Source organism: Odontesthes bonariensis, chromosome 1 (genome assembly GCF_027942865.1).
Source record: "Odontesthes bonariensis isolate fOdoBon6 chromosome 1, fOdoBon6.hap1, whole genome shotgun sequence".
NCBI lineage: Eukaryota > Metazoa > Chordata > Actinopteri > Atheriniformes > Atherinopsidae > Odontesthes > Odontesthes bonariensis.
In genome coordinates this window covers 21,157,064-21,172,006 of record NC_134506.1, presented here as the reverse complement: position 1 = coordinate 21,172,006, position 14,943 = coordinate 21,157,064, and the positions used below count along the sequence as shown (strand labels likewise).

The following is a 14,943-nucleotide window of genomic DNA, read 5'->3' as shown; positions in this document are numbered from 1 at the left end:
GGGGCCGCTGTCCTGCAGGTTTTAGGTGTGTTGAAGGAGGGAAACATCTAAAACCTGCTGGACAGCGGCACTCGAGGACCGGATGTGGACACCCCTGGGTTATAAGAGCTTAGAGAGAGGAAGAACCAATCCGTTTTTGTCAGACCACCTCAGATATTTGACAACTGAACTACGTCAATATGATCTTTTGAAATCATACAAAGTAAATAAAAATAAAAAAATTTAAAAAGTGTTCCGTCAACACAGGCTTATAGGATACAACTTTATTGAAACAGTCTCAACCAATAACATCAGTGTACAAATGGCCGATGGTGCAAGAGATGGGTGGGTTTATAAAAAAAAAAAAAAAAAAGAAAAGAAACAAAAACAATAAATGCTTTGAAGAAAATCAAAAGAAAAAGTGGTTGAAAGCACAGGGCAGGAGAAAACCATTCTCATGGAATCAGATCGACAGTGGCAGGGTATTTTTTGCATTTATTTTGTACAAAAAATAAATTAATGAAATCTTTCAAGTTTACAGGAATATCTATTTGTAGTTTTACATCACACAGACTTGCTGAGAATCCTACATGTGATGAACTTCAGCATTTTGTGTTAAAACATTTAGAGGATCTAGATAGACCAAAGCAGGCTGACTCTGATAAGTAGGCCAGGAGTTTTAAAAAAATAATAACAATTGGATTACCAATAAGAAACAAAACATTGTTATAAAAGTGAGCTGGGGCAAACACATTCAAAGATCCTGAATGTTCAACGTGGCGCAATGTGACGGTCCAGAGGATCCTTTAGGATCGCATTGCTTGAGTGTTACCTCGAGACAAACCTCGAGGTCCTTGGGCCGGCCCCCGCTTGTAGCCTTGCTGATATCCCTCCTTTCGGCATGAGAAAGTATTTACAAAGATTAACAAACTCATTCAACTAAAACTGTGAAGTGAGAAAGTAAATAACTTGACAATACAGCTTACCCGCTGGTAGCCATTATTGGAATAGTCCCGAGATGTGTTGAATTGGGTTTGGCCGTAACCGCTGCTGGGGGGAGCGTTTGAGAAAGGAGGGCGGTAGCCTTCATATCCCCCTGATGACAAACGACAGAGTTAACTGCTTAGGCTCAGCTGGTATTCAGGTCAAATAATTATTGCATCTGTGGTACGTTTTGATGCTTGTACCTCTAAATCCATTTGAGGAGCCCCGATAACCGTTCATCATGCCACGGGCATTCCTGGGCCCACCCCTGGGTGCACCCCTGCAGTTGTAAAAGGACTGGCCAGACTGTCCAAACCCTGCAACTGCAGGGGAATCTTCATGAACTCCCGCTGAGGGCATGACTTGATCTTGGGGCTGGAACCCACCAACAACTGAACAGAGGGGAGCCAGAGCACTTTCTGTGATGCATTTGTGAATGCTCACCCACACCGTTTGGCTTTAGTACACAAAATAAGTTTCTACGAGCTGAGAAAGCTGAATTTTTTATTCTTTTCTTAAATTCTTATTCATAGTCTCATTGACCCCCAATTTAACTTTGTCGTCATAACAAAAAATATGTAGCAAGAAGGCAAAGCGTCAAAACCTCTAGAAATCCCGGCCGATTATTTGATATTTTTCATGGAATATATACGTCACGCAGAAGTTTCTTCAATGCACTTAAACTGTAAGTGTAGTCTCACCTGACTGTAATCTTTCCTGTGAGATGTCGGGCTGCTCTACAGTATTCTCTGACTGGCTGTTAAAGCCCTGTCCGTAGCCACCAGGGAACTGGCTGGACTGCTTAAGAGGGTCAACTTGGCCGTCAGTGGGTGGAGGTACAGGTGCATTCATATTAAATACCTAGAATGAAAAACACCATTTCACAATTTCTGCAGACAGTCTTATGAAGCAGGAAACGTTCATTTGTAGTCAACTGGTCTAAAATATTTGATCTACTTGACGGACCCTTAATAAGCCTTAGCTTGTACAAGCTGACAATTTCTAATAGAATGTATCAAGTCCAAACATGTTCACTGTTAACGTTGCTTCAATGGACCCGTGGCGTACCGCTTGCACTGACTGGAAAGGTGCTGCGTTGACATTGATGCCTCCAGTGTGGGTGGGTTTGGAGACAGGTGGGAAGGCAGCGGACAAGGAACATGGGGCAGGAGACTGTTCAGATGACAGAGACATAGAGGCCTGGATAGGTAGCAGGGAGGGTATTTGGAAGGTAAGGAAACAATGAAGGTCAGCGGGTGAGACAGGGTCATGGATCATCTACCTAAAAGCTTTCTTCTATGTCAATAGAATAATCAAATAATTCCCTGCAATACATGGTACATAACATGAGATGTTAGAGAGCGTCACATTTATTCTACGCAGAAGGCTTTTAAAAAATATATATATACAATCTACTTGATTCAAAGAATATCTTTACTACCCTAGCTATAAGAACAGCAGCTCATAAGAACGATGCTTTAGAAACCACCTCCTGCTATGTTTTCCCTCTGCTTACTTGTGAGGATTCTTGAGGTCCAGACACTGTAGCTGTCTGAGGAAGCCTGGACTCTGCGTGGACTGAGGGAAAGAAAATAAAAAGTGACACGCTTACAAAATGTCACATTGCCGACTAATGTATTACACCTCTAGGATAATGAGTCCTTATCAGACAGCAGTGACCAGACACAAGAAAATAAAACCTGTGGGCCGGTCAATCAGTTAAGAGTAAATAACTCACTTGAAGGGCCACCCATCCGCTGCAGGTCAACAGTCTGCACAGGCTTCATTGGCTGAGCAGACACAATAGCTGGGTCCAGAGCATGACCATCAAACTCTATGATGGACTCCTGTCAGAACCAAACTTAAGTCAATGTAGTGTTGGGTCTTGAACCAGACTTTAAGCGTAGTGCAGGAACCACATGAGTTGTGACACTTACCTTTCCGTCTCTCGTGTCGAAACTAAATGTTCTGCACATGGCTTGTTCTTATCTCATTTTACTTGAGTTATTATCTACACCTTGGGCTTTTACTGTCTTTTAGTGAACCGTCTCAAAACGTTATGGTGAGATTTACATGAAAATCTTGCCAGAGGTTCAGCACTCGGACTCTATCTATCCATCTATCTTGAGATTAATTCCATTATCAATTTTGCCTCATTTAACATGGTCTTTTTTTTTTTTTTTTTCCTAATATTTTTTTGGGCTTTTTATGCCTTTATTGATAGGACAGTTGGAGAGAGACAGGAAGCAGGGGGCAGAGAGGGGGAAGACATGCAGCAAGGGGCTGCATGTCCAATATTTAATCTTGATTTTTAAGGTTGTTGCCATATGAAACAAGTATCAGTCCGGTTTAATGCCCCAGAAATAATAAGAGTAATAAAAAGAGTTTTTTTTACTCAAGTGTCTTAAAATGAGACGCTGTGGTAAAATTTCACAACAGTAATAAGTTAGATTTTCAAATGCATGAACTAAATCAATCCTTAACAACTGGCGCATGGAAAAAAAGTGACACTATAGTAAACGTAGAGCCCTCTCACCTGCATGAAGTTGTACGTCCCTTGCATCTGGGCCATGAGGTCTTGCACTACCTGTTGTCTGACCACCGGGTCGGCGGTAGGACAGGGAGCGACTTGGTTCACAGTAACGGTTGGCTCTGGAGTCATCTGTGGAGGGGGCTGGTGCTGGAGGGTATTCACCATCTATTCAACAGACATGGGACAGAGACATTGGAAAAGGAATTGACAGATATACCTGGAGCCATGGAGGACTGATGATCCAGCAGTGGAGCATACCTGAGCCTCCACAGTCCACTCCTCCACTTGGTCTTTTTCTGTACTACTGTATGTAGTTTCTGGAATGAACTGTCTGTTAACAAACTGTTAATATAAAAAAAAAAAAAAAGAAAGTAAAAATTTGATTGTCCCCCCAAAACCCCCCCCCCCCCCTAAAAAACAAAACAAAACAGAAAAAACAGTAAATTGTGTGATTTCCTATGCAACATATGCACAGAACTCTCACCTCTGTGGTTTCCACGTTAACTGGCTCTATGTAGTTTTCATTGGTTAGTCCTTCTGGGGAAAAGAAACAAATGTGAGGGCAGTGAGGCCTTTGGGTCTAAAGCATCAGCTAATGTGCTGTTGCTTACCAGGTTCTGATGGCTGCTCCCCAGCCACTACAGCCTCAGCCACCACAGATTGCTCCTCTAGTGTCTCTTCCTCCTCACTTGCCCCATTCTGGTGAGTTTGTGCTTTGTCAAAGTAACCACTCAACAGCACTTTATCCAGAGTGTCCTTCAGTGACTTGTCTGGAACAAAGACAGAAGTTAGAAAAATTAAGTGTGGCTAAATGTTACAGAACTGCAACACCCTTCAAAACACATTAAATGTTTAAATTGTTATCTATTACACAAAAAACTGCACCTGACCTACCCCCCCATTTTTTCTGTAAGTCAAGAAAATATAAGAACAAATAGCCAGTTGAAATACTGCCACCTGCATCTTAACGATACAAAAAGAAACGCCTGTCCTCATGAAAGAAAAACTATTCTTTGTCTTGATCAACATAAAACAAGTGGAAGAAAGAAATTAAACAACTAAATTCAAGTGTGGCGCATTTTCAAAAACAACCGCAAACCTCCCAATGAAGCGACACGCAGAGCACACGTGTACCTAAGAGTTCTGGCCATGTTCTGATGGATGGTCGCAGCAAACGTTTTCTTTCAAATTTTCTGACTTACTTTCAGTCAACTGCATAAATTATAAAGTAACTTGATGAATTAAAAACAATATTTTGGAACTGGACCGCTTCTAAACTTTAAACTTTTTACAAAATACTGTACTTGTACAGGAGCATTTGTGAGTGGTCTAGAGGCATGAAAGTACTTACATGTGGTTCCTGCCACAGCCTTATCTCGGCCCTCTAGCAGGTCCCACAAGTGCAGTGAGGCCTCTTCATATTGGTCAGTCAACCTACAAATGACATCACAAGGTAAATATAAAATTTTGATGTTAGTACTATTTTTTTTCCAATATCCTTACTGGCTGAGCAGGAAAAAACCCCACATTTATTCAGATGTGATAATTACAGCTTAAATTGCTGGATTGTGCCTCTGAAAATGACGGGCGCCCCCATACCTGACTTCATAGTTCCTGTCAGGTCCCACCAATTTGTAAAACTCATCAAGGGATGTAAGGTCAGCGTCGGTGAGCAGACAAGAACCAGAAGCATCGGGTCGTTTAAGGTCCTGCCTGACACCGTCCTCTCCCAGTTGGTCCAGTAAATACTGAAGCTCCAAAACCGTCTTCAGTCGCCGCTGTTCCATCTCCTCCCGCTGCAGCTGCTCTCGTCGTGCAGACTTCTTCACTGCCTTTTGAATCTAGGCGCACACACACGCGTTTTGACACAATTTATTTTACAAAGTTTAACCAACAAATCCGTCTTACCCAGTTCTTTGTTGTTAAATTCCAAACATTTAATGAGCAGGGTTAGACCAATTAATGCCAGTCCCTGTTTTGTTCTCTCTCCAAGCTGCAAGTAATTAGTGAATACTTCTGTTGTTTGTGCTACAACAAGTGCTGGTTACTGTAAGCCATATGCCAATATATATACATATATATTCACCCATTTTTAAACAGGGGACATAGATTAGTTGAAAAATGTGGTAAAACTGCCACGAAATACTATGTTATAATATTGCCAAAAGCATTAAAGCGAAAGATGATGAGGTTTGATAAACTCAGAAATACTGTTCTCACACACCTCTTGGCCCAACGTCAGGAAGTTCTTCTGCAGCTCTCGAGCAAAGTCAAGGTTGTTGTTGATCTCTTGAAACTTTGTCAAGGCTTCCTTCAGGAACATCAGGGGAAGAATAATAATAATAATGAGGGTTTGTTTTTTTCATTAAAAAGAAAAAAAATTAACTTCTAAAAGAACAGAGCCGACAAACAGTAAAGATGCAGTCATTTCTAAAATGACCGACACGATGATATTTTAATACAAATGGGGGGTAAAAATGACTACTTGTTATATATACATTACCTGCATGAATTAGCTGCATTTATACTAGACAACATCACAATAAAACAATGCTACATTCAAAATGATATGATTTGGCTTTGGAATAAATAAAGTAGTTTTTCATTTCAAAATAAATATAATCGACTTACCAGCTGATCCTGGTTCAGTCTTTCTCCCTTGTTCTTTCTGTCCTGATAGTCATCCAGTTTCGACTGTAAAAAATAATTGAAAAGCACGAAATGTGAAATCGATGGGGAAATATTGTGCGACCAAGAATCGGTTGTTTCTGTTTAAAGTGTCCATTGTAGTGTCCATACTTCCAGGAGGAAGTATTTGATCAATCTAGAGTCAGGATTTAGGATAACGGTATTAACAGTAAACTTTCTATAAGAAGAGTGACAAAGTGTCTCACAAAATTCAATTTAGAAGCCAATTATGCAATAAAGCACAAAAACTGGTGACATGCCCAAGACTGGTGGACGGTGTTTCAAAAACCTCTTTATAAAACATGTGGGACCAACTAAAGCCTTTTATCAGACTTTTGAAAATAAATATAACTATCCAAAGATCCCCATCGTCTCCTGAAACTAAATCACTAACTGCACAGGGTTTAACAGAAAAAAGATGTGATAACGTTATAAAGATACAAATATACACACTGAAAAACAACAACAAACAAACAAACATATCAGAATAAATTCATACCTTTTTCTTTTCCATATTGCGGACCTTCTTGTCAATGACACCAAGAACCTGCTTCATTGTCTCAGAGTGACTTCCATTTCCCAGGTCTGGAGTGGCAGACTGGACAGCAGTGTTGCCAGCTGTTGCTGAAGGCATCTGATGGGGAGAAATGCATTAGAAAGTTACAATTTTGGTCATTCTTGTGCCTGAATGAAGGAAAACTGACAGTCCGAAAGGAGGAAACATATGTAGTCAAATGTAACTTCAGTCCTTGTCGGAGGCAGAGGCCGTGATTTTTATTTTGTAAAACAACAACAAGGCTGGTGAACGCACTGCAATGTGCAAACAGCGCTTTATGACTACAAAGATAATTAAAAACAAGGCTTGTCATACAAAAAGTGTATTTATATGGAGTGTCTCGATTTTTCTTCACCTGATTTTCGTATTTCCACATCTGTTGAGGAGCTATGGAGGTCTGTCTTGATACAGTCATGTGAAAAAGAAAGTACACAATCTTTCAATTATAAGGTTTAATGTGCCAGGACATGAAAAAAAGAAAAGAAAAACACCATCCTGTCCTTACCAGGCCTTGAAATTTAGGTAATGCAACCTTAGATTTATAACACCACGACATATTACATTGTATCATTATTTATTCAACAAAAACTAAGCCAACGTTCAGAGGCATCGTTTGAGGGAAAATATGTATACCTCATGATTTCATTGCTCGGACAACCTCCTTTAGCAGCAATAACTTGAAGTAACTGTTTTCTGTACGTTTTCAAATGATTTATTGATCGATTATGATTTATTCTTCTTGTATATAATCTTTCTCATTGTAGAAAGATGATGAAATTGTTTTTGCTGATTCATGAGCAGTGACAACAGCTTCTCTGAGATCATTTCTGATGTCATTCCTCCTCAGCATGGTTTTAACTCACACCTGAATCCTCCAAACCGACAAACTGCCAAAAACTCCTCCTTTCATCGATACAGTCACACTTGCTGATGTTTAGCTAAATCAGTAGCATTTTGATACCATAGAACGGTGTACTTTGTTTCTTTTTTCTTTCTCTTTACTTATCTCCTCTGCTATTTGACCTCGTCTTTGTTAAATAATGACAAGGTGTAATGTCATGTTTTGCTGTTCATTTGTGGTAGTATTCACCCGTGTTTAAGACCTTTATGGATCGGATGATTCCTTAAAAACATTTCTTGAAGTAGAATTAACTTTATTTTTCCACAAGAGCAGCTCCAATGTTAGATAAGTTGAATAACAAAGTAATCTTTGGATCAGATGAATTTAGGTAAATCATTCTCAACATCTGAAGGTGTCAGTCAACCCGTGTGGTAAATTAACCCACCAATTGTTGAATGCAATTTTCAAAAGGAATGTTTTGTAATTCAGTGTTTCCTAAACTTTTGTCTGTCACCTTTGGGGACATGACATGGGTTCCTTTTGTCTTTGCACCAAATGGAGGAGATATGCAGCAAAAGGAGACAGTGTAAGGTGCAAATTCCTCTAAAAAAAAAACTAAACATAAAACAAACAAACAAACATGTCATTTATGTATTTTATATTTATGTGCTCAGTGTCAACTAATCTTTCTCAGAAGTATGCATGGATAATTAAACTGTAATCAGGCTTGCATTTATCAAAATAAAACATAAAATCAAAAATAATAATTCTTTGTTAGTCAATTAAACAGAAACTGAATGCTTGACAGCCCTAACCCCATTAGGCTTACTACCCAATGCAGTACCACAGTCTAATAACTTACTTTGTGAGGAGTTGTTTTTGCTCCCATAAGGGTGGTATATCTCCACAAAGTGAATGTTCAAACAGAATTATATAGAAACAAAAGGTTTTATGTATCTGCTTAGTAATAACTAAGACAAAAAGTACACCCTTTCTGATCCACAGGAATTAAGTGAGCACTTTAAGTAGCAGCCAGGTGCTACGAATCGACTGATCATGAGTGTGAGCTCCTCTATAAAAAGCCAAAGTTGTGGCAGTTTGCTAGTCTTGAGCATTCAGTTGTGTGTGTTAACGCAATGTCAGAGAAGAAAGACATCAGAAATAATCTAGAGAAGCAATTGTTGCTGCTCATCAACCTGGGAGGGGTCATAAGGACATTGGTGATGACTTGGGCTGTTGTGATGGCCCAGTCAGAGTCCAGTCGCAGCCTGAGTGAACTGCTGTGATAGAAGAGCTGTTGGGAAACAAATGCCAGCAAGCATCACTGAACTGAACATTCAAAAGAAAAGTGGATCAAAATCCCTCCAATGATGGGAGACTTATGATTACTTGGGGCTATTGCTGCTAAAGGAGGTTCTACAATTAATCATTGTTTCTGCATTTTGGCTTTGTCTGTGTTGAATATATGATGACACGGTATAACATGTCATATTACTGTTAATCTGAGGTTAAATGTTCTTTATGGTGATTCTTTTTTTTTTTTCTTTAATTTTGTCCTGATACATGAAACCTTTGTAAACGAGGGTGTACTTTATTTTTACGTTTGTACATTAAATTATCATAGTAGCATTGAATAGGGATTGCAATGTTTTTACAAGTTTATTTCTAATCAACATAAGGATAGTAAACCTCGATCAAAACCAACCACACTGGGCCAGAAGGTAGCGAAAACTCGCCGATGTGTACGTGCCATTAGGCTTCCGTTTGGGAGAATGAACAGATGAAATCGCCTGCAGTTACCTTAAGATTTAACCGAATCGCTGAATTGTTGTCTAAAGCTAGTTACATATTATTTTGGGTTTAGAAGGGTACGCGTTTGGACGGTAAATTAAAAACGAGTAAAGGAATCTAACAGAATTTAAGTTTCGGCCTGCTACTCAAAGTTGAAATCTTTAACCTTAGCTCCCTTGGAAACACTAGCTAGCATTGCTAATATATTCAAACAAGACTTAAGGAACGCTAAAAACACATATGTTGTAAATTCCACGTTTAGAGCCTCGCTAAAATGGCAGACTTTCACTTGTAAGGGTTAACGTTGACTACCTAAACCAAATCAGTTTAATAAGCGCAGTACAGTGTCCCTAATCTCAATGTCCCATTGTTAGCTAATAGCATGTTCTTCAACGATATGCGGCTAATGCCCCAAGTTCACCGGATGTCAGTTAAAACTGGCTGTTAATAAAACAGAAAAACGGTTACAAAATTTTCCGTGTTAAAAACTGTCGCTCAGATACGTTCAGTTTTAACTGTGAATAACAAAGACCGCGTCGGGACCCCACGACCACTCGTTTTCTTGCAACCGTGTCGAGTGAAGATGACAAAAGATCTATAACTCAAATTAAGATTAAATAGCCATTTGACGATGATGGCAAGCGTCCCATACCTTTATACTCTTTGTCTTCAAAGAGATTTTTCTTGTTTATCGGATTTCTCGTTTGCTGTGCAGCGCTGAGTGCAGTCCGTGTCTTTTACTTTAAGTGGTGCTTTTCTAGAAGGATGCTCAGGATCGAACCGGCCAGTGGCTGACTAGCTGTTGCTAAGCTAACAGTAGCAGCTACAAGGACCCTTGCGCTAACCTCTTCTTCTTCCAGAGAAATTGCGGCAGACTAGACGGAGCAAAGGCGTTGTGCTCCCCTCCACAGATCATTTGTAGAATTAATTGAAATAATTAAATCTAAGAAGACTGCCTTTCTTGATTTCTTGTTCGTTTTACACAGAAACTATGTGTAAAATTATGACCTTTTTTATTAATGTAAATCATTAAATAATTTTCTTTGTTAAGTAAATTATTTATGAAAATATTCAAATTAGGTAAATACAACCTCAGATGAACAACCATATGACATTACACATTAATATTTAACTAAAACTAAGATAACTTCCAGAGGCAGTGTTTGGAAATCATTGTACACACCATGATTCAGTAGCTTGTACAACTACCTTTAGCAGCAAGTACTTCAAGTAATTGTGTATATTTTAATGTCACTGAGAAGGAATTTTGTCTGTCCACTGTTCTTTACAATATTGCTTTGGTTAATTGAGAACTTGCTGGTATGACCACCCCTAGGAAGATTGGCAGCTGTCTTGAATGTTTTCAAATTGTCAATAATCTTTTTCATTGTAGAATGATAAATTGAAAATAGCTTGGAAATGACCTTATAACCAGTTTCAGATTGATCTGAAGCAACAACTACCAACTGCTGATATTTTTTTCCTCCCTGGCGTTGCGTTAACACACACCTGAATGCTCCAGACCAGCAATCTGAAAAAATATCAGCTTTTATCAGCAACCTGACCGCTATTTATCCTCTTAACTCCAAGATATACATTTCTAGTAATGGCGATGAATGGGCAGTAGATGGTGCATCTGTCCCATATAATTTGGGGGTCATTGTACTGCTGAAAAACTTTCTTCAAACCAAGTCTTTAACCTACCATCCACAATGTCTCCATAAAGGTTGCAAACCTTGGTATTTACAATAGTTTCATTCAGTAGAAGACAACAATAAATTAGCTAACATGTGCAGGTGTGCACAATAGCACATACTGCTGGAATGAAAACACTGAAATCAACACATAAAAAACAGAAGATCAGACTGACTGTAAGAATTTAAACACAAGGGATCAATAACTTTGTTTGCGCTGATTTAATACTCATGCCTTAGTATTCCCTTAACATCAGGGCCACTGGTGTTTGCGTGTCCCATTTTTGCCATATAATAAAGAATTCAGAAACGTATTTTTTGTATAAGAAAGAAGAAAACTTAAGCCGTCACCTTCTAACATATTCCAAAACATAAGCAATTGATGGTATGACTATTTGAAAAACTATGAGATTTAAACCTTCTTCATTAGCTTTTATGTTCAACATTCATACCTCTACTGTGATTCCTGTGTATGACTCTCTCCTAGTCTCACTACAAAAAGAGAGGTGGGGGTGTACAGTTCCTCAGATCCTCTCTCTGATGTGGGCTGCTGAGTGATGGCCATACATCCTTCAGTGGTCCTCTTCTGCTGCACATCTGACTAGATTAAGTATGTGCAGAGGATTTATTTGCTGAAAACCGCGAGAGCCCCACTAACACTCTGGCCCCACACCACAGTCCAGGGAAGCACACAAATTCTTCTGCAACCCCCCTGGCTCCCCTATCTCTGTTCCCCTCTCCAATTCAAACTATGTTTCTTCACAAGTTTTTGTCTTTACATTTTTCTCACTCCGGATTATCGTAACTACTGCTTTCCAGTTATTTTTAATGTTTGTCGTTTATGATACGATCTGTTACAGCGGTAACCCCAGGATCATGGGTGTTTCCAGACTTTTGGAGGGGATGACATGTTTTTTCCACTCACAGCCTCTCTTTAGTTGGGCAGCATTAATAATTCATGACCCACATATGTTAGAGATAGACAGCAAGGGTCTTCACTTAACTGCCACAATTATTATTATCAAAGCCAGAGAATTGTATTCATTATCATGCAATTGCAATTCAAGCAACTTAGGTTTGAATTTGGAGTGTGGTTCAAAAGTGGATTTTTTTTCACAGTAAAATGCTACAGGAAATCTATGTTGATTCGAATCCCAACTCGGTCGAATTTAAAACCAAATGCACTGCAGTACGTCTATAAGATCATGCCACTACTGCCTTTGGCAATGTGAGTATTTCCAAAGATCTGCCACAGAGATGCTGTGAATTTGTCTTTTTAAACCTTTTGCTCTAAAAGACTCGTGTATCATTCACATGTCTGTTTGTGTGTATATTTTAAAGCATTGAAAGTAAAACTCAAAAGGTGAGATTGCAGCTGGCGAAGAGCAGGGATTCCTTCAGGCAATGACCACGAAGACCCCTCAAGGCACACATCCATACAAGGGCACTGTGGGCTATTCTGGCACTGGGTCTGTTAAAAGCCTTTCTGTACTGTCAGTTTGGTCTGTTCATTCTTCCTCATTTTTTGAAATTCTATCTTAGTATGCCTCAAACCTAAAAACCTCCCTCTCTCACTGTATATTGACAACAACATATCTTGTATCACATCAGGCATCTTTTGACATTTGCCGGGACCAGAAATGAGCAGATATCGTTCTGATATGACAAAGTCAGCATGCATGTAGTCGAAATTGTGAACCAACCAATAATCAACAGCAGGAATATGATTTTACCGATTCACTTTCTGAGTTCCAAGAGCACCAACATCCAGCACTGCTTCAGTTATTTATATAATAAACAAATGTACACATCTGTGGAAGGCACATTTAACATGACTGCTACATTAAGTTGTATCCAACAGGTGATATGGATTACTGTTAAGTAGTGCAATTACCGGCTATAAACATACAAATGTTCCAACATAACAAACTGTATGCCATTCACCTGTATGTGTAGATTTGTTGTTGAAAGACACACACATGTATACATGCTATATTTTTACATTTCTGTTCAATGAATTACAACACAATCATTCCTCATTGTTTAAGCTGGTGTGTTACATTTACGATGTAACATGTTTGTCAAAATGGAAAAGATATACACCAAGTTGATTACATTTGTTACCAGTTTTGCTCCAGAAGACAGAGGTTTCTCTTCAAAGTTTAAGGTGTTGCCCGTTCCCTCTTGTTTGCATGTTTTAGTTTCCTTTCAGCTCTTAATCTCCGTCAGAAGCCAATGAACTGATGTCATGACATCATATTATAGATGGGATGCTGTGATTTATGTTGCAGCCGGTTAAAATGAAATATCATGAAATTAATATGGAGCCTCAGTAAAAAAAAATCCGGTTTACATATTACACTGTTATGTAATGTTGACTGTTTACGGTCAAAGGTTTGTATTTACATGCATATCATCAGTAATATAGGAAACAGAAGGACCTGATAGATGGATTATGTGAAATTGATTTTAAGTTTAATGAAGACAGAATTAATACGGAGAAATGAGTCAATAAACAACGCTTAATAAAAGGCTAGGCTAATGTTTTTTTTACATTAGATTATTCAATAATCAACACAACTGCAGGTTCTTCTTCTTCTTCTTATTATTATTGGTTACATATTTGACCATTTTTCATCCAGAAAATATTGTTCACAAAGAGGAGAGTTTGGACAGCTTCATTAACAGACTCATCTCTGTTTTTTGCCTGAAGTTTGTGCTACCTGATAAAAAGCAGAGCAACAGAAAAAAACTGAACATAAACTCCATGAAAGATCAGCTGGTAACTCAAAAGTCTCTGAGCTCATTTAACCAAAAAAAAAACCTTGCTTTTACAGACGCCCTACTCTACAGATGAATAAAAGTGACTCTTTTTCTCATTCACATATCCCTCTTGCTTTTACATTTAAATCCACACAAAGAGAAAAAGTGTAAGCCTAAGTATGTGGATGTTGTAGGATGGTCAGCTTTTGCCTTGAGGAAGTGAGTAACAGAGAATGTGGAGGAAAAGTCAAATGTGACCTCCGACTTTCTTTTCTACATTGCGTGACTGGGTTGGCAAACCTTAGCCCCGCATCAGCATTAACCTGGTTTGCTCAAAAAACAGGAATCCAACACACGAGCTGATCTTATCTGACGCTGTGAAACCAGAGTAGACCTGACACCTCTCTACTACAGAGCTCGGCCCATGGGAAGCCAGTTCAAGGAAGACTCACCGACAGAGGTTCACCTCAGAAACTACATTTGGAATAACACGTGTCACTCACTCACATAGTTTGGGCAGCTCTCCAGAGTCAGATCAATAGTTAATAAAAAAAAATGTCAGAACCTTTACAATTAAAACCAGTTCTATGTTTTATTCTATTTATTTTTCCTGGACTGAAGTATTGTCTACATACTGTAAACGCGGTGCACTTTAATGATGCAAGTCAATCTTAATATCCTATCACAGTTTTTAATATTTTTGGAGGAATATTGATAATCATTTAAGAATTAAAGAGGCACAAAGAAAGAAACCAGAAAGGATCATGAGTATTCACTGGCAATATTTTGAAAACTTTTATCAAAACAGTCAGTCAAGAGTCTGCCCACAACTGGTCAAACAACAAAGATTCTGCTAGATTTTAGTAGAGTTTTGACAAATGACAAGTGGTGAGTTGAAATGAAATACATGTGCTCTTTTGACAGTTTTCTTTGAATCAAAGTCATTACATTTTGCTGTTTACTTGGTGCTGATACTCAGATGAAAGTCTAAAAGAGGCTGCGTTTCAGTTTTATGCTCCTAAAATCTGGAACAGTTTTCCAGAAGATGTGAGACAGCCCTCAACTCTGACAATGTTTAAATCCAGGCTGAAAACAGTTCTATTTAGCTGTGCAT

General features: G+C 38.8%; 1 protein-coding gene across 6 annotated transcripts; it reads right to left on the bottom strand.

Annotated features, from left to right (window-relative positions):
- Positions 1-248: 248 nt before the first annotated feature.
- caprin1a (cell cycle associated protein 1a) lies at positions 249-10,213 on the bottom strand. 6 transcript variants are annotated; one of them, XM_075459898.1, is made up of 18 exons: positions 10,025-10,213; positions 7,096-7,141; positions 6,684-6,818; positions 6,128-6,190; positions 5,721-5,807; positions 5,096-5,337; positions 4,848-4,930; positions 4,108-4,266; positions 3,981-4,030; positions 3,755-3,838; positions 3,500-3,661; positions 2,702-2,810; positions 2,480-2,541; positions 2,032-2,163; positions 1,665-1,824; positions 1,167-1,355; positions 966-1,075; positions 249-872 (listed from the first exon to the last, which is right to left on the bottom strand). In XM_075459898.1, exons 2-18 carry the CDS (start codon positions 7,114-7,116, stop codon positions 786-788), a joined length of 1,935 nt encoding a protein of 644 aa, XP_075316013.1. In that variant the 5' UTR covers positions 7,117-7,141; positions 10,025-10,213; the 3' UTR covers positions 249-785. The 6 variants fall into 6 exon arrangements, with proteins under 6 accessions (XP_075316013.1, XP_075315971.1, XP_075316007.1 ...); XM_075459856.1 differs by having other exon boundaries at positions 3,981-4,033; positions 10,025-10,212; XM_075459892.1 differs by having other exon boundaries at positions 3,981-4,033; positions 7,096-7,137; positions 10,025-10,212.
- Between the last annotated feature and the right edge of the window lie 4,730 nt (positions 10,214-14,943).